The 26,029-nt window shown below is 38.2% G+C and overlaps 1 protein-coding gene across 1 annotated transcript in view; it reads left to right on the forward strand.

The window, feature by feature from the left end:
- The window catches only part of RELN (reelin), a 221,583-nt gene that overhangs the window by 53,104 nt on the left and 142,450 nt on the right, over positions 1 to 26,029 (forward strand). Inside the window, exons 4-6 of the mRNA XM_026046370.1 lie at positions 13,359 to 13,429; positions 19,701 to 19,733; positions 20,506 to 20,584. Of these exons, the coding sequence (XP_025902155.1) occupies positions 13,359 to 13,429; positions 19,701 to 19,733; positions 20,506 to 20,584 (183 nt within the window). The remainder of the gene's footprint in view (positions 1 to 13,358; positions 13,430 to 19,700; positions 19,734 to 20,505; positions 20,585 to 26,029) is intronic.

A 26,029-nucleotide genomic window follows, 5' to 3' on the forward strand; every position in this document is an offset into this window, starting at 1 on the left:
TTGAAAATATGCTTTTATCTCAATATTAYTGAAAGTATAAATAAAGTCTTAACTTTATGAAGTTTTTTTTTTTCCACATAACAATATGTTAGAAAGGATCTTTATGGCTTCATATAATCTTTTTACCTGCAAATCAGATTATTCTGTCCAATTAGTAAACAGGAATTATACACTCTTCCAGAAAAAAAAGAAAAAAAAAAAAAAGTGAAAATTAGAAAATGCTAGTTGTATTTTATTGCTCCAAATCTTTCAAAAATGTTTTATCCTGACCACACCTTTGATTCCTCCTTCCTCCTGCCATGAGTGCTTGTTGGTCATTTGCCATCCAACTTTCTTTACTTCTGCTGTTGTGTTGGGTCGCGTTATGGATGTGACCCAGCAAGTTTGGGGAAGATCTGTGGATCTTGAGGGGTTGCTTAGTCTCAAAGGACATGGTGACCAMCAAGTTTCCAAGTCTGTTATTTATTTTATTTATTTATTTATGGAGATGACCACACATTTTAGGCATGAAGCTGAAAACTTGGGGTATCTGGTGTGCCCAGGCTGTGTCCCCTCAGATGACTCTCCTGCAGAACAGGCTCTGTCTACTAGGGCACCCACAACTCCCCTGAGGGGAAACCATCCAGGTGGTCCAAAAAATAGCACTAGATTTCTTCAAGATCAGAGATTAATAACTGCAAGATCAGAATTTCACCTTTCATTACCACTAAAATAAAATGGCTAGAGTAATTTTTCTTTATAATTTCATATATCATTGGATTAGAAAGATTATGTTTTAAAATGGGAAACTGCCATGCATGACCCAGGAGTCAAGAGTCAACAAGCAAGTTTTCAGATGGCCTCTATAGAAATTTTGCCCTCAACAAAAGGTTCCTGTAGCATAAAGGCAGGAAGATAAAAACTTTGGGGGAAATTGTGTTTAATTTTGGGGGGAACTGGCTTGAGATATATAGCTAGTGTGATTGTGTTTCCATCACTCCTCTCCTTACATGAAGTTTGGCAGAAGCTTAAGGGTCTTAAATACAGAACAAGCAGGAGTCTTATTTATCCCTATGCAGCTTTTAGCGAAGTGAAAAAGTCAGGATGTGGCTCCAAGTGCTGATATTTCTGTGGCTTAGAAATGACCTCTACGAGATGCAGGAGCTATTGGTGTGCATGCTCCCGCTGCAGACCAGCATGCTGTAAAAGGGATTAATTTAAACCACTATTCAATAAAACCGTCTTTAAAATCAGTGAGCAGGGAGCTGCAGCACATCTGGCCTCAGAGATGCAGCTGCAGGTTTCTGGCACCAGCAGCGCAAGCCTTTAAGAGGATCTTTTTTAAAAAGTGCATTCCGGAAAATTAAAACTAGGATTTTATGTTTGTTCTCATCCTAGTTTCGGGAGTGTTAATTTGGGAGAATATTTTTCCAAGTGTGAGTCGTGCTTAAAAAGTAGTATATTGAAGAATACTGTTGCAGAAATACAAATCAGCAGTACCATTTTTTTATGCTCTAGAGAACAATTTTCGTTGTTTAGAGAACAAATCTGTTTTAAAGTTCAGCATTTTTTTATGTATAATGGACTGCATGAAGTAGCTTGGAAAAAGGAATAGTTTCAATTAAACTTTCTAAAATGACAAAATCAAAATTCTTTTTGCTGTTCATTTTGGAAAAGTCTTTCAAAGACCAAATATCTGTGCATAAAATATAGAAGAGCAATCCCCCACAGCACTTCTGGTAGCTGCAAAGAAGTAAGATATTTTTCCTACCACAAGACAATATAAACATTCTGTAAAATTATAGATGAATAGTTTCTGAAGAGAATCTTGGTTAAAATTCATCTTCTCTTTGACTAAATGAACCTAAAGATATTTTTGATTATTTCTACTTCTTTGTTTAGTAGCTTAGACGATATTTCTTACTATTTTGTATCAATAACGTGTCAATAATACAGTTAGTTTGCTGCTTAGGTGAAATATATTAACAAACAGAAATAAATATATCTCATTTGAAAGTACATGGGGCAAATCCTTTCATTCAGTATTATTAGTATAAGATATAGGTCTTAAATTTAAATGCAAGGTATCAGTCTAAAGCCAATAGAATAAAAAAGGAGGAAATGAGTAGGAATGTCATGCAAGGAATCTCAACTTATTGTAATCTGTTTTGAATGAAAGATCTCCATAAATAGATTCACCTAGAAGCTAAAAGGAATGATAAGCAGCTGCATGTTAAAATATTTTATTTGTCTTAGGCAATACATTGTTCTTCACAGTCTTTCTACTTGAATGACATGGCAGAGAGGATCTTTGCCAAAAGTGAATTCTGTATGTTCCCTCAGGATGTGCCAAGCACGTGGTGCTGTATAGTTAGGACTGCTATTTTTACAGCATTGTTTTTAGATGCTGTTCTCAGATATGCCTTATTTTCTTCTAAATTGATAATTGTGTCTCTGTCATCTACATGCCTTCACCAATTAATAGTTTACTGTTGCTCTCTCCATCTGTTTGATGTATCTTGCTTCAGATTTTGGCTTTCAGATGTAACTGTTTCATCTACAGGGGCAAGATACTATGGTTTATGGTATGGTTTGGTCCTTGTCAATTTTCAAGATTTGAGCCATTCTTTGTGCAGACATACAGTTTGCTTTACAGAAGTCTTTGGGTGTTCTATGCACGGTTAAAATGGAGAATTTTCATTTAAAATGGGAAAATTTATCTCAGACATGAGGAAACATAATATTGCCAGGAGACACTGAAATATATCTGGAAAAGGACTGCTCAGAAGCACCATCTTTTTAGAAAACCACTGCCTGACTTATCCCGAGACACTAATGAAACAGCTTAGGGGAAGTGTCTTTTCTCTAATAACATGAGTTTTGGGGGCTTCTGCTAAATCCAGTGGCAGACTTACCACCAAGACCTAAATTCCTTAGCTCAAGTGAGAGAATCCCAAGAGCAAACTAAACTTGACAGTGATGTGTATGTTAGTTATGCTATGTCACCTTTAAGAAAAGGCTTATTTTATCATGTGTTCCCTCAAGTTTGCTGTTTTATTGATGAACTTTTAATTAAATCCCTTAGATATACAAAATACACATCAATTTCCTTAATTTCCAGCACCTTTCTGTAATATACAGTACCAGATGTGCGTGTCTGCAATGAATGCTTTCATTTGGAATAGCTGGTATTTGGGATTCCAGACATGGTAGTTTAAGATCCCATTTCATTTAACAAAACCATAATTATTTTTGTGTATTTGAGAACATACAGAAGGAAGGTGTTCACCTTCCTGGCAACATTACTGAAATAAATTTCTGATGCATTCCATTTTATTAGAATCTGTGATTAGGAAAGAAATGAAGAATGGAAGAGGGACTTGCATTTTACCCCAAACTGGCATTTTTTGCTGCTTTGGGTAATAGCAAATCCAGTGTGGGGACTGTACTATAGACTCTGGTAACATCAACAAGAGATATTGTCCTACAAAGATTCAGTCATGCTGTGCTCATTCTGCCAAAGACTACTGAAAACAAATCTGTGCTCAAAGGAAAAATGAGTCAGTAATGAAGACCTGAGACCAACCATCTATCACGGAAGTACTTACATTAACATATTCCTTTACTTGAATTTCTTTCAAAGCAGTGGTTATAAATCTCTTTATTAGTGCTTTAGTTTAAGGGAAGGGCTGTTAGATTTTTTTTCTAATAATAGATTTAAAGAATTATTATCAATATAGTGTCAAAAGGAGACACTGTGTCAGTATAGCTTAGTTAGTGATTTATTTCCCAGTGAGATACATCATGTTCCCTCCTGAGGAACATGGGCTCAAACTCTTTATTGTTGGAATAGCATATTATTTGGGAAGTTGCTGTCCAAATGAGTAGTAAATTGGGGCTATTTATGGCTGTCCTTAGTGACTGATCAATTCATGCTAAAAGTCACATAGCAGTTTTTGTTTGAAATTGATACCTCTGTTAGCATTCTTATCATATTTAAAAAAAAAAAAAAAAAAAAAAAAAAAAGCATTTTAGATTTTAAGACCCCAGAACTGCTCATCTCGATTTGCTCTTGGCCAGTGTGACAAATGGCATAGAGAGTTTGGATGTGTTTGATTATTGTAGCTGACCCTGCTTTGAGTAGGAGGTTGTACAAGAGACCTCCTGAGCTCCCTGCCAAACTCCTTTTTCCTAAAATCCTCTGATCCTATCTGGCATGTGAAAATGAAGCTGTGTGGCCAAGCTGCAGTCTTCTGGATGGAGGAAGAAAATGTTCTGTCCGTGGCTCAGAAGCAGCTGAACTTTCCCATTTTCGAGTTGAGGAGGGAGGTGGAAGCAAGACCCTCTGGTCTGGCACAGAGCTCCTGGCAGCTGGAAATTGGAGCCAGKCATCAGGGCTTCATAGGCGTTGCTGTTGGGACATGGAAGATGATTGCTCAGCCCTCAAAGCCACCAAAAGGTGCTGAATTAGAAGGAAGGACCCCTGGTGAGAGGACCTAGAGAACAAATTTTTCTTTTAAATTTGGTTTTATTTGCTGTCCCTGGGTGAGAGGGAAGAAAGCCAGGAGAAGTAGGTAGGATGCAATTTAGATAATTACAACCTGTATGTATCTCTTAATCTGAACCTTAAGGTACTGCCTCAATGGGGATCTCTCAAATGGACATTTCTGTTGCCAGAAGCAATGYAATTCTTAAAATCCCAATTCCTACATCTTTTGGCATTATATCCCCATAGCRCCCATGGCACTCCCAGGAGTGATGTTCCCAGGATACTTCCAATTCCTGACCCAGGATATTCAGCTCCTCTATCAATGACAGACCTCCTTTCACCTGTTTTTTTGGCAGGTGTTCTGTGGTACTTAACAAATTTGTCACTTTTTCGGTGGCTGAKGCAATGAATTACTCTCCCAAGACAATAAATATTTCACCTGCCTCTTTTTTCTTGTAAGCTGGTATAGTTTTAAGAGATATATGTTCTCTTCCAGTGCATAAATCTGTATGAAATTTAAAAAACATACAGGAGAAGTAACTGTCCTTGGTATGATCGGAAGCCCTCTTTGCTTGTCAAAAGGTTCATCATATTCCCCAGCAAGATCTCCAAATTCTTCTTGGAAAAAGGGAGAAAAACACTTCTACAGTAACAATTGTAGCAAGTTATTTCTTATTTTTTTTTTAATCAGTTTTTAAAAGGCTTAAACACTTCATTTGGTATTCAGTCCTCTGAAAACATTTAGGACAATGAGAATAATATAAGGAAACGTTATTCAAGGAAGTAACAGTTTATTGTTCAGTGAACATTAGGAAACAGAGAGCTGCTCTGATGTGCGTTGTGGTGCAGACTGTGGACATTTTGGTTTTTGCTGGGATATTTTCTAGATTTAGGCTTAAAAGGCAGGTTTTATCCTTCCCTTGTAAGCGGCTTTGCACACTGTGGATGCACCAGTTGCATCGCTGTAATTAAAGTTGAATTGTGTGTCTGCTAAGAAACCTGGTTCATTTGGCTACTTGAGCATTCCTCTGTGTCCAGGTTCCAGGCTCTTACATGGTCCAGCTCATCTGCAGCTGCTAGCAAAGTCCTTGGGGCACTGAGGGCAGCTCAGCTGGGAACAGAGGCTGCTCAAACCTTAACTGGGAAGCAGAATGCAAATACACATGGCACAGGAGCAATGAATTAAAAAGGCAGCCTTACAATCATCTTAGTTTCCATTATTTATAATCTTTTTAGAACAAGTATTTTCAACATAAGCTGTCATACATTGATACAGATTTTACTCTTTCAGATTTTAAGCAACTTTAAGTATTCACTGTAGYAATATGATGTCTGAATGTTGTTTCTTGTCAGCTTTTCTTTTTGTAATACTATCTCACATAGAAAAGAAAGGAAATTTTTTCCTCTCATAGGAAAAAAAACATAAGAATGCATACTATTTGCAAATTTTAAATTTTATAGTGCAAAATCTTTTCCACTTATTGTAGCTACTGTGAGATACATAGTCATAAACATAGAACCAATATTGTAATGTATACATATATAAACCCACCCGTATACCTGCCCATATACCCACCAAATGGAGCAGTTGATTCTTTTGTGCTATAAAGAGCAGTTCTTAGAGTAATTGTTGGTGAACCTGATTCAATTGTTGGTGAACCTGAAGATGCAAGGCTCACTTTCAATTTCTTTCTTTTGCCTTCAAATCACAGGATCAAGGATCGTTCAGGTTGGAAGGGACCTCAGGAAGCCTCTAGCCAAGCAGCAGGGACAGGYCAGAGCAGGTAGCTCAGGGCTTTGTCCACTTGGGTCTTGAAAACTGCCTGGGATAGAGTGAGGCTTCACAACCTTTCTGTTGGGTTACCTGACTGACCTCATGGTGCAAAGTTTCTCCCTATATCCCATCCCTCTCTTCTCTCAACTTATGCACTGCTGCCTGTTGTCCTCTCACCCGTGCCTCAGCAGAGCCTGGCTCTTCTCCTGCTGCTCTTCTCCTGCAGATACTGGGACTGCTCTCAGGTCCTCTTCCCCAGGCTGGACAAGTCCAAGTCCCTCAGTTTTCCTTGACAGAGCAAGTGCTCCAGCACTGCTGGTCACTCTACTGAACTGCTCCAGAAGATCAGCATGGTCCAACTTGCCAGTTTAGCAAATGCAGCTACTTCATTAGACTTGCAGAATTGTACTCATTGTATAGAAAATAGTCGCATGCCATGAGTCCATTTACTTAATACTGATATGTTCTTTTGAGATGTCAGGGATGTAGAAAATCCATAGCAAACTGTAATGGTTCTTCCTGAGATACAGGAAAAGACAAAGATCTTCTTTTTTCTTTTGAAGGGCAATCTTGATAAATGAATGATATATTCAGAACATAACTTGGAAAATTGCACAAACAAAATTTGCAAAACCACTGGTTTTTATCCACAAAAGATGTGATATATTCCTTAGGCTAGGGTTAAAGATAAATTTTAAATATTTATAAATATTCAATGCATTAAACATCTAAAATCCATACAATCAATGTTTCAGGAGGAACTCAAGGATAATGAAGTATGATAGATTGCAAAACCTGAGAAAAGGATTGCATCCCCTCCTGAATACTGGAAAAGGTGAAAAAAGTCAATCTAGTGGCTGGCATTGTGTCAGTAGAGAGACAATGGATGCTTGTTCTATTATTTATGTGAACTGACTGCTTGGCAGATGCCACTGCAATAACCCTATCTTTAAAATGTAGAAAAAAAATAGAATTTGCTTTCCTTTATAATCACACAATGCAACATACTAATGAAAACGTTGGATTTCTTGTAGTTGGGAAGCAAGTATTGTTATAATCTACTTTCAGTCAGCAAGAGGTTTTAATCATTCCATTTGCATAAACTAGATAGAACTGAAAATCATCTTCTTATAATTTGAGATATGGGGAAAAGGAATATGAAAATGCTTACGTACCATTTAAAATGTTAATTCCCTTTTCTTCTATTTCACAAAGAATATTTACTATTCTGTTGTATCTCTCTTTTGCACTAACACATTAAAGTACCCTGAGTAAACAGTAGCCAAACAGAAGCCTTTTTTTCTTTTTTTTTTTTAGGATTACAAAGGTAAGTTCTCATAAATTATAAAGTGTGGGGAGTCAGACTGCCTTCTGCTTCCAGCACTGTAGCCTTAAATCCATTCTCTGTGATACAGGCTGTAATTGCATGTTCATCTCATTTATTTCTCTATGTAAGTACCTTTGCTTCCAGTCTTAGTGAAAGAAAGCACTTAAATGTGTATTTACATCAATTCCTAATCGGAATGCCACAAGCCATGTGTAAGCAGCCTTGTACATGTTCCTATGTTAAACCATAAAACCTTAAATCCATTTGGTCTTGAGCTAGTGCTACCATTTAGCTGAGCCATATTCCTCCTTTTATATACAATCCAAACGTATTTGTGCAGAATCATCATATTCTTTCTCAAGAAGATAGTATTTTGCTTTGGAAAACCCCAAAGATGGCAACAACACAAAATTCCTCGTCCCTCTGCCGCAGTGCTCTTGAGCCCAGCCAGGGACGGGTCCTGCCACCAACGGCAGCATTCCAGTGGAAATTGAAATTGGAAAGAGTGGTGAAGCACTGGAACCCGCTGCCCAGGGAAGTGGTGGAGTCACCATCCCCAGCAGTGTTAAAGAATCGTGTAGATGAGGCACTTAGGGACCTGGTTTAKCAGGGATGGGGCTGATGGTTTATGGTTGGGTTTCATCGTCTTGAAGGTTTTTTCCAACCATAATGATTCTATGATTCTATAGTGCTGGTGTCTTCTCAGCTGAAGCTAGTCAATATGGGTACACATGTGCTCTCTTCATAYGCAGAAATGCACATATGCAGCTCTAAATGTCACTTTAATAGCAACGACATTTTCAACAGCAGGCTTTGATTTCTTTCATTGGCATTTATTGGATCTTGATAAGAAAGTTTTGACATTTGTTCTGCTTTTTCTATCTCTTAGACTGTGCTGTTTGCCTTTATTATTTTAATAAAGATGTTCTTACCGTCCTTAGGTTCATTTTCTAGCCCTTTTTTGCCATGTGGGTAGTCTCAGAGGAAAATTTAGAGACAAGAGATAAAGTGAAGTTGCTCTTGTTCCCCTTGTATTTACTCCACATGAATGCAAAGGAGTTTTAGGCCCCGACAAAGTTATAAGCATAATTTATGGATGTGACCCACAAACTTCAGTCCAGGACAGCTGCCATAAATGAACTGTTGGCTGTTTGGCCTTTCATGCATATCCTGTCTTTTGCTGACCATTTTAATCCRTTCCATAAGAAATCTTTTCACCTCTGATCCAGGCTTTTAGACCAAGCATGCTAATTCAGTGCCCTGAGCAAATGTCTATAAATAATTGCRCATTAGTTGCCAGATTTCCCTAGCAGTATCTGCTTAGGGTGGTCAGGACAGATGACTTCTASTACATCATGAAAGCAGCAGCTGGGGACTGGGAGGAAAAGACAGATTCAAAAATGTGTGTTTTAAAACACAGTTTTCATTTATGTTATTTTAATTAGATTGTATTTTAATATAAAACTGAAATGGATTAAAGAAACTTTAAACATTGCCATGCMGCAGTACAGGCTGTACAGGAGCTGTACAGGGCTGAGCTGCTGGAAAACAGCTTTGCAAAAGAGGGCCTATGGGTGCTGGTGGACAAGTTGACCATGAGCCCATGGTAAGTCCTTGTGGCAAAGGAGGCCAAGAGCCTCCTGGTCTGCATTAGAAAAGCGTTGCCAGCAGGTCAGGGGAGGTAATGCTGTCCCACTGCTCAGCCTTGGAGTGCTGGAGCCAGTGCTGGTCTCCCCAGTACAAGAGGGACATAGAGCTACTGGAGTGAGCCCATGGAAGGCTACTAAAAYGGTGAGGGAACAGGAGCTGAGCAAGCTGGGACTATGCAGTCTGGAGAGGAAAAGGTTAAAGGAAGATCCTACCAATGCATTTAAATATCTGATGGGAGGATGTAAAAGTGGTGGAACCTGACTTCTCTCAGTTGAGCTCAGTGACCAGATGAGAAGCAATGGGYGCAAACTGAAACAGGCAGTTTCCTGCCAACATGAGGAAAAACTTCTTGGCTGTCAGGATGCAGAGCATGGACACAGATTGCCAAGAGAGGATGTGGAGTCCCTTTCTTTGGAGATACTCAGAATCCACCTGGACAGGGTTCTTGGGCAATGTGCTGAAGTTGACCCTGCTTGAGCAAAGGGTGGATGATCCCAACAGTTCCCGGTCCACCTCARCTGTTCTGTGATTCTGGGATTTAACCAAGAATTTAAGGTCTCCCCATGTCCCCAGCACTTTCAGCCGTGGTAGGAGAGGTGTGCTGAAGCACACACCTCCTCAGCATCACATACTGCCGCACATGGTACACGGCCGCTAAACTACCCTTGCAGTGCCCTTGCAAAATTATTTTATTTGAAGATTTGAAGACTTCTTAATTAAGCTGCAATTTAAGGGTTGCTTTTTTTTTTTTTTTTTTTTTTTCTGTTAGCATGCCAGTTAAAACAGATGATGCTTCAAGCAGAGATACTTACACAGTTATAACGATGCATTAAAACCCAGCTAGCTTGTCTGCCTCGAGCAGGCAAATATTTACCCTGGCCTTAGGGCGCTGCTTCTGCTTCCCTCTCTCCCTGCTGCTCCTTGGCACCGCAGGCACGGAGAGCTGCCAGRGCAGGCAGCACACACGGAGCCTCCATCCCACGTACCCTCCTCATCTGCCATCTTCTTCCAGGCCAAAACACTCACTTTGAAATGCAGCCTGTAAAAAAGTATGTGAGCAAAACACCCCAAAGCGCTGTAAAATGCAGACTATTTCAACACAAAATGGTGCCAGTGATTATTCTCTATGTTTTTCCTTATTTTCCGTCCTAGACTCTTTGTGCTCACAGCATACTCCACCATCTCCCCTGGCGTGGCAAGAGAGRGGCACAGACCGTGTTGTCAGTGGATTAGATCTGATTTGGTGGAGCAGTCCCATGGCTCTGGGGTTTAGGAGTAAAGACTTAGCTTAGTGCAATGAATCAGCCACTGCTTTCTGGACCTTTTTCTAYACTTCCTACAGTGGAAGCAGGCATAACTCTCAGCATCCAATGCTGCTGCTCTCAGCTGGCACCCAGTTAAACTGTCCTAGTGTTGACTAAAGAGTAAACTTGCTTCTTGTGGTCCTGCTGAAAAACGTTGTGGTTTATCATGAGAAGGAATATGTTACTGCAGGAAATCTGTGTCTTCCTTCATCACCCTCAGATGAATTCCTAACTGTGTCTTCCCTCTCCAGGTGCAGATGCTCACCTGGGCAGATGGGCAGGGTGGCATTTCAGTCTTCTTTCACATGTGGCACTACCTGTGAATGTAGAGAATCAAGAAGTTGTATTTCTATTTTTTTCCTTTTCAGTAGTAGATGATCTAAAATCTTTATTGGTGCCTGATTTGAGCTTGAATAATTCTCATTTAGGAAGCCAAATTCTTTATAGAGCACCTGTAATCAAACAGTGGAGTTAGTTTATAATGCTTTGAATTGACAGTGAGTGTCTATTCTGCTACCCTGACTGACTGACAGGTTATTTCTGATTAGTCACTGGCCCTTTAGCTGTGGATAAAGAGGATACAGTGACAAAGCAGCACTAGACTGATATGCAGTAACACCAATTTCCAGTTASTAAGTACTTCTCATCTAAGAAAAAGTTCAGTATTTTAAAGACTATATAGAAACTTCTTAACGACACAGAAATTAYTTAGTGGATATGTATATCAAGAAAACAAAACACCATAGTTAATAATTGAACATTTATCCTTCTCTAATATTTTGCTAAAGAATCCTGTTCAGACATAGCCACTATCTAATTTATTAGAGCTAAATTAGAGTTACATTAGAGTAAATATTTTGTAGTTCCTAGATTTGAGTGTCAGTGTCAGGTTTTTATGGATATGTTTCTTTACCCTTAAAAGAGAAAAATCCAAATTCATGAACTTGTTCTATTCATATCTCCTRTTGGAGAGAACTTCACCCATAGAGAAAATAAAAGAAAGTAAATAAAAGAAAATTTAAAAAGTTACGTTTTGTACTTCTTTCTAAAAATAGCTTAGTCCATGCAGAATTGCACTGTCTTATTGTCGTGGGCTCCATAAATAAAGTATAAATACAGAGAAAAACAARTAAATAGGACTGAGAAGCTGGCCGAAGCAGTAACACTGATAATTCTGCAGGATAATTCTGCACTGATAATTCTGCAGCACTGATGCATATACACATTGCAAAACTRCTGGTAACGTGAGCATATGTTCTGGGAAGCAGTGCCCTCGACACACAGCGCTGCTCTTCCCCAGGGCACGGATCATCCCTGCTGTGGAGCAGCAGTAATTGGCTCACAGGCATCGCCAGCAAGGAAGTCACGGTGCAGAGAGATGCTCATCGCCCTTCCAGCTCCTGACTCTATCCCAAAGAGACGGTTCCTTTACTACCTATAGCCCAACCCACCAGCTAGCACTCCTTGTCTTGAGATATTTCCTCTTAAAAAAAGAAAAAAAAGAGTCAATAGGAAAGGGCATTCTTCTGAAGCTTTAAAGCAATTCTGCTTAGACCAAAAAAAGAASCAGAATTTCTGATTCCTCATGCACAGTAGGAACCAAAGAACAGGAGGAAATTTCTTTCTTCACAATATTTAGCTTCCTTTTAACCAGCAATATACCTGAAAGGCCCCTTTCTTTCTTAGAACTTGCCCYCATATTTGCAGGTTTCCTCCAGCTGCTCGTCCTTACTCCCATTTCTGTGTAGGTTCTGTAGCATCTTCTCATGTGTGCACAGAGCCCCACTAAACAGCACTCAGTTTGGTATTTTTGGTGTCTATTTGTATTCAGACACATACTTCAAGTGTCCCTATGCACATGATCTATATTTTGAAAGTTTGCTTTTATCTATTTTAGATAAACTTTGTCATTGCTGTCATAGTCGCATATATCCTGTCTTATAGCCTGGGCTATTGCATAAAATGCAATTCCATTGCTAGGACAAGTTTGCTTTTTCACTGTATGCAAAGGTGATACTATTTCACCTGGCCACAAAAGTCACCATATCTGGTCCTTTCCAAGAAGAATAGGCGTATGTTCGATTTAGAGATTACTTGTTTGGTCCCCTTCTGACTTGTGAAGAAAGGGGAGACAAAGTGAACATCAGAAAGCAGGAAAAACTAGATTAATTAGCATGACAACACTGTAAGGGAAGAGGATCAGAAAATACTTTGTATCTCTGGTAGATTATGACAAAACAAATTGATAAACTCTCTGTCATATATTTGATATCTTTTGGATGTGGTTCATTAGGGGCAACATTGGAGAGGCCTCAAGGAGAGAAGCTCTATGTGCAATTGTAGGTATATCACTTTATCAAAGGCAGACTCAAACTATGAGAAACCAGAGGAAAGGAAGAAAATMGTACATTTTTCAGAAAATGAATGGCAAAATGATATCCTTAGGCTTGTGATGTACCTGCTCTTACTTATGTTGTAATGAAAATCTTATGCTGTTCATTGAATCCCAGTGCTCATGCTTTTTACTACAAACTAGTAATTCCAATTTAAAAACTTTTCTTTTACTATGTGCAGAAAAATATGTTATGATCTTTATGATGAATCTTTATTATGAATGGGGAACCTCTTTTCCCATTTTGCGAATGTAGATCATCATTTTGGCAGTGAGCTACAACACTTGTCCTACGTTAAAAAAATAAAGATTGAGAGAAAGAGGAGCACAGGACATAGGGAGAATGGGACTTCTGATCTGATTAGTCATKCATATAGACATACATATGCATATATAAATAGGTATGCTACATTATTTATTGTTCTTTTTTTGTATGTTCACAGGGCTACAGCTACTCATAGGGGCCAAGTTATATTCAAGGATGCCTTAGCACAACAATTGTGTGAACAAGGAGGTAAGAGATATTGTTATTTTAAAACTATTTGGCAAATGTTTTTTTCATTGTGTTTTCATGTCAGTTTTACTTATCTCAAAAAGCTAATTTGTAGTGGAACAAACCCAACATCTCTAAATATTCATTCTCTGAACTGATACTTTCTTTTCCTTCACATCTCCTGTTAGTGACCTGGGATATCCAGAGTTCTGTCTTCTTGCTAACCATTAGGGAATATGCAAAAGTTAACATAAATCCTATTGCATTATGTTCTTATCTGAAATCAGCCTGTAGCAACTAATATCTGCTTTTGCTGGAAGCACAAGTGATAACTATCAATGTATTAACTATAAGCAAAGTACATGTCCACAGCAGAAAGCTCCATTACCATCCCTCTCTCTAGTGTCTTTATGGAGAACCTGGTTTCTCTTTTTGCAAAAGGAGATTGCCATATTTTTGGGGGGCTGTGACAACATTTGATCATTTTTATAGCTAAACAAGAATGCTTGAATTATGCAAACTTTAAAAATCTAATTGTTCCTTCAGTTTATCATATATATTATTTTGAGTAATAACCTAAAATAAGTCTTCTGTTGTGAGCTATTGTCTACAGACAGGACACTATCAGCCCACTTCATTAAAACAGCGGAATTAGAGGAGATATTCATCATTTACGGTACAGGAAAGAAAGGAATTTCTCTGGAGATACAGCTTTCTCTGCAAAACTCCAGCGATACTATTTCCATACAGAAAGAGGCAGTGGGACACAGGCCAACTCAATATGAAATAAATTTATAAATCAGAAATGTGTTTTCGTATTCCTAAACAAGAGAAAATCCCTTAAAGTATGTCTCTTTGGGTATTAGGGCTATAGATCATTTCCTATGCATTTGAGAATGTCTGTGCAAAGATTTTTTGTCATAAAAAGCCTATGAACAGCTGTGAAAGTCCCTTTGCTTCCACCTGGCCACCAGTAGCCGTGTCCTGCACCTCTCCCCGGAAGGTGACTCCAGCTTCCCCACCTTGTCTTAGTCTCTGCCATCCCCTCAACTGTTGTGTTGCTCGTGACTTCCCCAAGTCCACAGCTCACCTCTCTCCAAAATTCTCCAAAATATTTAACATCATTGTCATAACGTTGCAAACATCAGATTTGGCTTAGCCAAGGGTAATTCAGAAGTAATTCTGTTACAACTCTTCTACTAATACGATTAATTTTCTTATTCAAAAAAAAGAAAGATACTGTCTCTTGAGCAAACTTCACTTYCTTTGTTCCATGAAATCCACCCAGTTTAAACAATGATATTACTGTAAACAAATGGTTCTTTAAGAAGAAATTGGTACATTTATGCAAAAGTAATTTATTAAAATATATATGCAAAGCAACAAGGTTGATTGACATAAATGGGCTGTTATGGTCTGCTTCTGGCCCCAAATATTACTACACTAAAAGGTAATATATATTGTAAATACTGTATATATTAAATAATTAAAATCACAGGACAATTTTATAGATTTGCCACAGCACATAGTTTTAATAAATAAGTTCACTGGAAATGATGCTAGAATTTGTAGTAACTAGTATAAAGGATGTACATGAAGTCACGAACATAGCAAAGAATATCAGAAATTACAGACATTGTGGCTGCCCTGTTTCGAACATGAATTGGTAAATCCAAATAGAGTTAATGAGATTTGTGCAGTGAAAAAAAAAAAGGATAGTTCTTATTTTGAAAAGAATTAGACAAAGATATAGGACTGCATTGAAGAATGGCCATGTCAAACAAACAGCCTTATGTATTATGTAAATGGAATGAGAAATGGTGCCATAGGGAAAATTTATCATGAAAAGTAAGATAACTGCTTGAAAACCCATGTGGGTTTCAACATATATTAAATATTTTAGGAAGTCAGAGTGGTCATTGCAAAGTAATTTAAGCTTTAAAGTTCATAAGAATTCTGGATTTGAAGAAAGAAGGAGACATAAAAACCAACAGACAAAAATGAAGTTAATCCAGCAAAAATAAGTAAGAAAACAAAAGCTTTATAAATCAAGCGAAAAGGTAGTTGTCTTGTAAACACATGTAGGGACAAATAAATATGTTAATGATTGATGCTATTCTTATCATTAATAGTATCTTTAATTAATAATTTCTTTAACTTGTTGAATTAGTGGCAAAATAAATGAGAAACTTTTTACTGTGCAGATTGATTCGGATTTATTCTTAGCTCAGGTAGAGTAAAAAGGATGCATTATCAAATACCAACACAATTAAAATTGAGTTGGCCAAACATCAGACCTGGCATTGCGGTATTCAACTCAAAAGAGTTTTAATCTGCATGAAAAAAAACACAATATTTTGAGGAGAATCATTCCTATCAGCATTAACTCCTAGAATTTTGCACAATTTATAATCAATGCCACAAGTTACAGGATTGGGATTTCTTCCTTAAGAACCCATTCTGTGGTCAAATGGATTCCTCYGTATGAAAATATACCCTGGGAATCAGGCCAAATTCTTTTCTATTTTATAGCTTGGGCTTCAATATTAATGGAAGAACTTTTAGGCATATTTCTCACCTTGTCAATGTAGATTTGTAGATTTAAGGACATCTTGGAAAACAAACGCAAAACAGATTGCCGGTTCTAAGCCTTGACCAAAGTAGCAGTATTTTCCAGAAGAAAAGGCTGGAGTTCAGAGCTGACGTGTTTTTCCTCAGCTTGTGTGCCAGGGAGGCCAGCACAGCCCTCGGGCAGTGCATGGGCCCTCAAGGGCCATTCTCAGCCTCTATGTTTCAATAGCAACTTTGTTTACAGGAGAAAGTATTGGCAATGGATTAAATAAAAGCAGTAATTTGTTTTTTCCTCTTCATCTGGCTGCTAATGAGGAGAAGATTGGGCTTTTTTATAATCTGCAAAATGTAATATATCTCTGCACCTTTCCTTTGTGGCAAAATGATGAGCAGCGGCTAATGACTGCTGGCTGTTGCACATCAAGCTCAGTGCTTGTTTCTCTCTAATTTACTTTTCCTTTTCATATTTTTTTTTTAAAGTCCAGGACTGATAACTGCAAGGACTTTGGAAAAAAAATAATTTTAAAAAAGTTACTTATTTTCCAGAAAGTTTTAGAAATGTTCCCTGATGCTGTATTCCCTACTTAGCCCCATACGYAGACTGGAGCACTCAGACCTATGGCATATGGGTGTCAGTAGTATAGGGTGTCGTGTTTGTGGAACATATGTTTAATTTGCATTATGCTAGCTCTAATTTCTGGTTAGAGACTGTTTCTTTTTAACACTTAACTATCACTGTGTTTTGATTCTTACTTCTCCAGTGATGCCTGGAYCATCACCAAATCTTGTTTCCCACCTTGTATTCCAGATCTCCTATCACCAATCAGGGTTCCTTTCCCACTTCTCTCCTAGTTCCTGCCCATCTTGTTTATTAAAAACAGGCCATACATTTTGTTCTATTGTTTTAATAGTTCTTAAATTCCATTGACATTACTTCATTCCCAGAACATTTTAACTTTTTAYTCCAGAAGATGCCCTCATTCTTCTCATCATATTGACACAGAGACCCACAATGACCCCATTGACTCTTGAAATCCCCATTACTTTCTTCAAGTTTCTCACGCTTTCAGTTTGGCTGTGTCCTTTCTCTCTCTAAATCACTTTGCATTGTATACATTTTTTTTCTGCACTTTCCCATACCAAAGGGGTAGCCTTGCTAGTCATTGCAAGGCAAGCATCCTACATATTCTTACATTTTCTTTATTGTATTTGCTCGTGCCTCTTAAATAGTGAATTCCGTTGAGCTCAATTTCCATTATTTGCTTAGTACAATTCTTCTGTTGTTAAGCTCTGGATATACCCAGGGTTCTAGTTTAAAAACAAAAAATAAATTAATTTATTTTACTTTATTGAAAAGAATATTCTAATTCAAACTAATATCTATTCTAAATTTCAAACCATCCAAATATGTCCAAGGAGCATCTAAGAAAGTGAAACATGATTTAAAACACTAAGAAAGCCTTTTCCCTACTCTGCCTTGTATTGCATAGTATTCAAAAACAAAAGTAAATGCTTTATTTTAAAAAATGTAAATGTTTTATTTCTGCACTGCATATCTGCAGCATACCGTATTTTGTTAGTTTTAGCCTGTTATGCAAGAAAACTCAGACTTCCTACTACACTGTGTAGTCTTCTGTGCTATCTAAATTGTTCTAAAAGAAGTAGYCCTTTGAATTGATAAAAAGGTAGGTCTGAAAATATTTTAAACCTACTACAGTTAATTCTGTGTGATTCTCTAAATATATAATAATATTTAGGGGACCTTAACTAAATTACTTAAAGGTCAACATGGGACTGTATTACAGTAAAATATAAAATGTAATAAAGTAATTATTCCTAGGGAGATCAAAGTCTATRTTCATCCTTCATTAAATGTTATCTTCACAGTCTTTTGTCATATTCATCTCCAGAATTTGAATTATGAAATAGGTGGAGAAATACCTGAGGCAAAATTGCTTGGGCTTCTTATGATGTAGAAATTTGGAAACTGTAACCTCCCTCCACACTAAGACTGGAGTTGTAAGACCAAACTTTTGTCCAACTTTCAGTGCTTGCCTAATTCACCTTTAGTTTCCTAAGTGAACATTAGTAGTACTGTTGGGTCTACGTGTAATTTCCTTTATTTCAGTTTACTGGCAAGCAATGTGTCGTGTAACAAGATTTGTTTTGCAGTATGCCATGCATAAAATTGAAGAGCCATTTCATTAAAATATTGGGGTCCCAATTTTGTATTTTTTAATCATGCAACAGCTCGCTATAGTTCCAACAGCCAAGCTGGAGTCCAAGGAATTTGCAATTCAAAGTCTGCAGGTGGGAGCTATCTCTGTGAGTGTTGGCTGAATGCTGAGGTTTTGCACAGTAACTTCAGAAAATGACGTTAATGATTCAGTGTATCCTGGGCTGGAGAGCCTTTCCTGTCAAATCTCTTCCAAAAAAAAAATGCCCAACAGCTGAAAATGGAGGAGAATCAAAACAGCTGAAAATAGAGGATAATCTAATCTCTCCTTTTCATTTTGAGATTAGAGCATCTCGCGGAAGGGAGGAAACTCTGTTTCAGTCAAGCTGCTCTCAGAAGATACTGAAATTTACTGAGGCAGGTAGTGATGATTCTGGTGGCACCGTCCTGCTTGGACATGAGCACTAACAGCCAGCACTCTTAGCCACACCTGTCCTCACAGATCACTTAATCATCCCTTAGTAATAGTCTGGAATTAATGAAAAGGGTAAGACTGAGCATCAGAGCATCAGAGTCACAGCATCAGAGTCACAGAGGTCACCTTAAAAACAGAGGTCCTGTTTTTAAGCCCAACCACTTCTATAATCAAGAGTATTTCAAATCCTGTGGCATAATGCACTACTTTTCCCTACTACCAAACTCCAGCTGCATTGCTCCATTTGCGAAACAGTTCCCTTAATCCAGGTTAATCCATTTCTTGTGTGCAAAGGGCTTTTCAAAACCTTCTAGATAAATTTATGCATGCTTCCATGAAGAAAAATGAGGCCTGGGGCTACAAGGGACACATGCAGATTCAACCAGTGTAGCTCTGGGTTGTGCTGGAGGATGCAAAAAGCTCCAGCTTGTAACTGGAGTCTTTTTTTTTCCCCTTGTTACACGATGGCTAGAGTGGATCTTTACAAGATGCTACTGTTGATTGGAAGGAAAACGACTTATTGGGACAATGATTCAAAAGTGACTGTAAACATTTTCTTATGAAGAAGTGTTTGATTCAGTGGTTTCTTGAATCAATTCCTTAGCTATACCCTAGGAATATGCTCCAGCAGTATGACTAATGGTTGAGTGAAGTGCAAATGGTCCAAGGGTGGCATTTTTCCCTCCTGTAGACATTGTTTCTTTGGTTCACTCTCTTAATCAATCTTTAAATTATTTGAATCTTACTCATTCAATTATTTCTAACAATAGCTCATAATTCTAGACTAGAAATGTTATGTTTACCTTACTGTACAACTGTCATTAATTTATTATTCATGTTTCTTTTACATAGAGAATGTATATTTTCTTTTTCTTTCCTATTGTATTTTTATAATTTTTAACATGCATCACATTTTTCATCTGTCTGAACTGTCTGAACTGTCTGAACAGTTGCCTTAACGCAGTACATGCTGTTACAATTTGCTTTATGCTGAATCAATTTCCCCAGCACTGTAATTAAACCCTTATCACTGAGGATATTCATGTCCTGTGTCTCTTTGTTCTCCGCAGCTCCGACTGAGGCTCCATTACATCYTCATCTAGGTAGGTGATCACTGGTAGTGTTATCACTGAAACTCCAAAGCACTAACTTTATTGTAACGAAAAWTATCTTTCTGGTCATATGAAACTAGCTCTGGGGAACTGAAATAAATAAGAGACTCCCATAATATTTGGGTTTCCTTTGGGTCTTTGCTGTGTGAGTAGATTGTGCCATGTCAGAGGGCCTGCTTGATGCCCAGACCTGCAGTGCAGGAGGGCACTTGGGCTCCCAGAGCTGGTTGCTTGGGCTGGAGCTCAGTTTGAGGAGCAGGTGAGAGCCATTTCCTTCATTTCATGGAAGGATTTGCCTTTTGCTCCTAATTCCACTGATAATAGCTGAGAAAATCAAACTGACTCATGGATTCCTGCCTGTGAATTATCAAAATCAAGCCTCTGGCTATTAGWAATGTAATATGGACATTAAGGTATCTCACCTCTGCTTGTGCCAGCCTTGCCAAATTCAGGAATTGGAGGCGTTTTTCTGAATCCTCCCAATTCGTGATTTGGTACAAAACTCTCCAAGCATTTGCTGTATGTTCAAAGACTGCATTTTTAATAGTCATTACACTTTGCTGATAGGCTAGAAGATTCCTTCTACACTACAAGATGGACCAAGCCAAAAAAAATCTTTAAATGACAAAACCCTGCCTTAGACTCCAGCATACTTAAGATGAACTTTCTTCTTTTACACTGCATTATTTTATGTGACACAACAGGTAGTCAGACCTAGGAGCAGACTGGAATGTTTTCAAGCAATATTTTCTTCTCTTTGCAGCTGAAATGCACAGTGACAGCGTTATCTTACGAGATGACTTTGACTCCTACCACCAGCAAGATTTGAATCCTAACATGTGGTGAGTTTCCCACTGCTGTTTCCCTTCATATAACACTTTTTCTCTACTATAGTGAAGCATTTGCATGATACTGAGGCACAGATTCATCAGTCCACTCAGGTATTCCTAGGTGTGTCCTTGCTCCTCAGGGACCTATGTACATTACTTAGTTAATTCATTGATTAATGGCTAAGGGAGAAATTTAAAGCCCATTGAAATAGGTGGCAAATTGTCACTAACTTTAAAGTTAGTGACAAATTAATCCAGACAAATTAATCCAGACAAATTAATCCAGAAAGAGACGGAAGGAATAGACTAGAACTCATTGAATGTTTCTGTAGGCAAATGTGCATTTCTTGAAACTGAAGATTTTCATGGAAAAGACTAGTTTGAATGAATTTCAAGAATCAAACTTTAACTTTCCAAGTTGTCTAAAATAAAAGTTCAACTGAAACTAAATATTTCTATTCAATTTTCAGCTGCTGAATATGTTTAAGATTGATTTCTTTTCTCTCTTTTTTTTTGATGGAGGAGGCAAATATTTTCAAATGACTTTTATTGTATGGGAAAGTGTTCCTTGCTAAGCTCTACAGAGCAAATCCTAATTCCTAGGTCATTTCATTCGACAARATTTCTGATTAGAGGTCAGACTTATTGTCAAAATTGATGTTTGAAAGACAAAACACAGGCTGTAATTATTCCTTAAMCAGGGATTCTCAATCATACTACAACAGTGACACAACAGCGTTATATAKAKAKAGAGAGASAGASAGACAGACAGACTTTTTACAGCATAAAAGGGATATTATTCTTCACAGTTAATACATCTACTAATCGTTCTGTACACAAACAGATGTGAAGTTATTCAAAATTTGGAGTTCTTTTCTTTTTTTGTATGGGATTGCTCAGTACATAAATTCAGCTTTCAATTTGTTGCAGTTACATTTGTTCTACCTGTGTTTGTTAGGAATATTTGTGCTCTGTGAAATCTGACTTTATTAAGGTCAGTCATTTTTTTTCTTTCTGCATGGTTCGAAAGATTGTGGTTTATGGAATTTTATGGATATTTTTCTTTTCCTCATACTTATGATAATACTTTTTAATATGAACCTACTAGTTTTCCTCCTTTTGTTGCTTTTGAACTATCTCTTAAATGTTTTTCTGGACAGATGCATTAAGGACCTGGAATACTGTAATATAAAAAATTCGCTTCTTTATGTGAATGAATAGATCAAGGCCTCTTAATGGGCTACAGAATAGCTGCCAAGGTAGATAGCTTTAGCAGCAGTGTGTTAAATGSACTTGAGTGGATAGAAATGAGAGGAGGCATTATTTCCCTGCAGATGTGTCATAACTCACAGAAGGCCTGTCTGTTGGGAGCATCCATAATTTATTTATCCATTGCTCTCTTATCTTTAAAATTATCTTTGCTTTTTTAGAAGCCTCAACAGAGAAATTTCAGATTTTAGAGCCACCCGTTTCCTATTCTGTTTGTCCCTGAGATTTGTATTTGGTCCCTCCAGGAATAACTTTGACCCACCTTGCTTAGTAGGTGGATGCCTAGGGAAGCATGTGCCAGGGTGACACATTGTGCTGGAGCAGAGTCCTAAAATTCACTGCAGTCCAAGGCAGATCCCTTGACAGCCCTGTAATGATACTAAAAAACCAACATGTTTAGCAGTGCTAAACAGAAGTGGAGCACAAATAAAGCAGAACTATAATAAGGTGTCAGGAACTTTCCTGCATAAAGGATTTTTCCAGCAGCTCTCTTCAGTGAAGACCCGCTTAGTGGCACAACTCACTCGCATTTAATTGTCTAGTGGGAGTAGAATCAGGGATTATTAACAGTTTATTCCATCCACCCTAAAATTGCATTTCTTCCCCTTGGCAGCTGCTACGATCCAGGCTTTATCACAAACAATTGCTGTAAATGCTAGAGCAGGATTTCCAGCGCCGTTCTTTCCCTGATTTGCTTTGCTCAGAGTGTGGTAGCAGCTGCCTTGAGTGCAGACACTCCAGCGGTGGCTGCTCACTAGGGGCCAGTTAGACTAAGCCACTCTAATAATTTCCRAAGCCATTATTCGTGTAAAGATGAAAAGAGAGGTATTTGTATTTTCCTGCAGCCTATTCTTCCCAAATCCTGTGTAACAACATTGCCTTCGGTATGATTGGTATCGTCCCACTCCTCCTGAGCCCCTTTCTTACATGAACAACTAATGCCAGAGATGTAAAGCCCAAGTGTGCAAGCAGGGCATTTTATAGGCTCTGTGTGTGTGTGTAATTTTATGAGTCTCGACAGAGCCAGAGCATTTCACTTCATCACTGGGAGGAGCCTCACATCAAATAACTGTTTTGCACAAGGGCACTGTATGATTTCGAGAGCGACTGCCTGCTTTTTTATTGATTTCTGTTCTTTCAAATGCATTAGTAGACACATCCCAGGGACCATCTGTTTGTGCAGAGGCTCACAGGAGGACAGGAGGAGTGGCTACAGCWCTTCCTGAGCTGCAAGCTGAGGAGAAAGGAGACAGGAATGGTTGGACTGGGGGTCCTCATAAACAGAAAATTCACAACAGCTGTTTAGGGGTTCCTCACCTAAATCTCCATTTGGTAAAAGAGAGAGAAAAAAGAAAAGAGAAATTGCTGACATAGGAAAGGAAGAGGAGAGAATGAGGCAATAGGAAAAGAGACCCCGGGAAAGAGCAGGGAGGATTTCTCTACTGGGGGTGTAGGAACTGGAACATGCTTGGGAATCAGCTGCCTGGGGTATTTTCCCATGTAGTGCATCCAGCTGGTTTTTATATTCCTTTCTTTCAGGATGTCATCCTGTCYGAATTGGACTATTTCTGAAGTTAAGCAATGATTTCTTCATTTCTTGCTTCTTGCTTGCCACTCACTTTACAAAGATTGTGAATCCTTGTGAATCAAATATACTCTGCATATAAACAAATATTCACACATGTTAGATCTGGAAGTTAAGGTAGGTAAGTCAGTGCACCACTTGACARCTATGCCAAGTGGTTCAAAGATGACTTGTAGAGCTAGACTGGGCAGTAATATTTATTGCATATCTCAATTAAAAGGTTAATAATAGAGGGGCTAAGTGATTCACAAGACACATTGAATATCTGACAGGGGTGTATCAGTTCAGAAAACTCAGGACCACTGCTGCTTTGCTCTGTAGGGAAAGGAAGACTGTGCCATGCACTGCTTGTCTCATAAATACCAGGAGCCTCTGTAGTGTACGGCCTCATTTTCTCAGCCTTTATGGGAGGTAAAGCTACTATTACTCTTTTGAAGGCAAGACTGTATGTTAGGAAGGAACCATCTTCTTGAAATGTTATTTGTTTTTTGAGTTTCTAATACCTACTCCGTACAGCAGCAGAGAGACTTCTGTAATTTTATTCAGTTTTTCTGAGACACATTTGGTCTGTGTTTTGGGTTCTATGTATTCTCAAAAAATTGCTGGAGATGAAGATTTAAAACGTGCTATATAACAACTAAAAAAGGCCAAGGAAGTATATATCCAGAAGAAATATTCCATTTAAWCCTATGAAAAAATATTTAATACCAAGTCAAGAAAATGAGAGAAATAAGATACATGGATCATTATCAAGATAGGTATCAATATAGGTTTCTGTTTAACACACTTTTTAACCAAAAAGGATGTGGACAAGGATGAATTCAGTACATTTCAAAAGGGAAGATTTTGCTGGCTGAAGTTCAGCAGCTCTGCTTCCCAACTTGATACCATGCTTCATCTCAAAGCCCATCAGCTCTCCAAACAGCAATCAGCTACAAAAGAAACACTCTTCAAAGATGACATAAATAAAAGCTGAGCCTATAAAACCAATCAGGAAGAAACAGGTTCCATCACTTATTCATAGCCTATGAGAAATGAAGAGGTTTAGTGATATTTCCAGTGGCGGAGGTGGATGAAAGCTTTGCAAAAAAGAGAGAAAAGTCCTAAAGGGTTTTCCAAATTTCACTAGAACTGCAGGATTAAACTTCAGAAAGATTTATGCTTAAAAATCACTTGGCAGCTTGAGATGTTTATCTTCTTTATAGTCCAGACGTCACAAAAGACATCAGTCAATATAACATCCACAAACCGAGGTACTGTAGAGGGAAACAAGATGACAAATAGCAATGAGGAAACAGCAGATGTTTCCCCTTCAGCAAAGAGAAGAGCAATAACAGGCAGAGGTGGGACTCTAAGCCACACATGAGAACGACGGCAGATCTTTGGAGAAGACATCTAGATAAATATGACAAATGTCAACAGTGAGCGATAGCCATGAAGAGAAAGCTGAAGTGGTTCAAATGTGCTCAGACTTTAGATCAGGCAGTTGAGGATGAATGTGGAAAGCTTAGCTGCACCTAGTTAGGGCAGCTAGGACTGTCTTCTGATTGCAAGAATGGGGTAGGAATTAACTTTACCATTTGCATCAAGGCAGGGCCAAAGTGAATTGTTTCTTAAACACATAATATTATGGCGATGATCTAGGGACAGCCATGTTGTTCATGCATTCCTGTCATGCTGCTGAGCAATGTGTTGTCAGAAGTTATATTTCCAAGATAGCACAGAGGTTTGAATCAGGATTACCGACAGACATCCAATTATAAGGGTAGTATTTCTGGATTTCTGGAGTACTTCGCATTCATAGACCATATTACAGAAGTAGAATAGATGAGCAGCCAAATCTCTTTATATTCTGTGAAATGTGCAAATTACAAAATTAAAATGTCTCTTGGGTTATGTAGCCTGTCCACCTAAGAGCATTCTCCGCATACGATTAATAGGTAGTTTTCCTGCTATATTTGTCTCTCCCTCTGTATATATCAAGAGTTCAGGGAAATGTTTAGCTGTAAAATCCCCATTTTAGAAGCAAAATACAAAAAAAAAGTGCTCATAAACCATCAGAATCCAATGGAATTACCAAGTGCTCTTCTTCCTCTTCCTGTGTTCTTCAGCTATCAGAATTTAGGGATGAAGTGAAATTCAGATAAAGATGAAACCAAGTTCCATGTCTGTGCTTTCTCTTGAAGTACATTATGTTCATTTGCACACTCTCTTCCTGTCATATATCGAAAAAAATGAAATTATTGGCCAACTGTGGGTCACATAAATAACTCAAATCCTGACTCTGTGAAGTCAGCGGGAATGGCACTGCCTTATTCCAGGGTTTAATTTTTCTGTGTACAACTGAAATAAAAGCACAATTTGGAAAGTAGAGACCTTCATCTTTGGCTTCTGTAATGGACTTAGCTTTAAGAAGGCCATTCCCCTTCTAAATTGACGCAGGGCCAACCAAAGAGCCCCAAAATAACAAGTGTAATAAATTATTCACCAACTCTGAGCATCAGAAATTCTAACATCAATCACTCAGTGCAGCTTCCCAGTTGCAAACCTGCGGAGTATTGTGCTCTGCATCGAGTTAACCCTTTCTGCAGGAAGTTGGCCAC

Source organism: Nothoprocta perdicaria, unplaced genomic scaffold (assembly GCF_003342845.1).
Source record: "Nothoprocta perdicaria isolate Ctin4 unplaced genomic scaffold, notPer1 scaffold_44, whole genome shotgun sequence".
NCBI classification, from domain to species: Eukaryota; Metazoa; Chordata; class Aves; order Tinamiformes; family Tinamidae; genus Nothoprocta; species Nothoprocta perdicaria.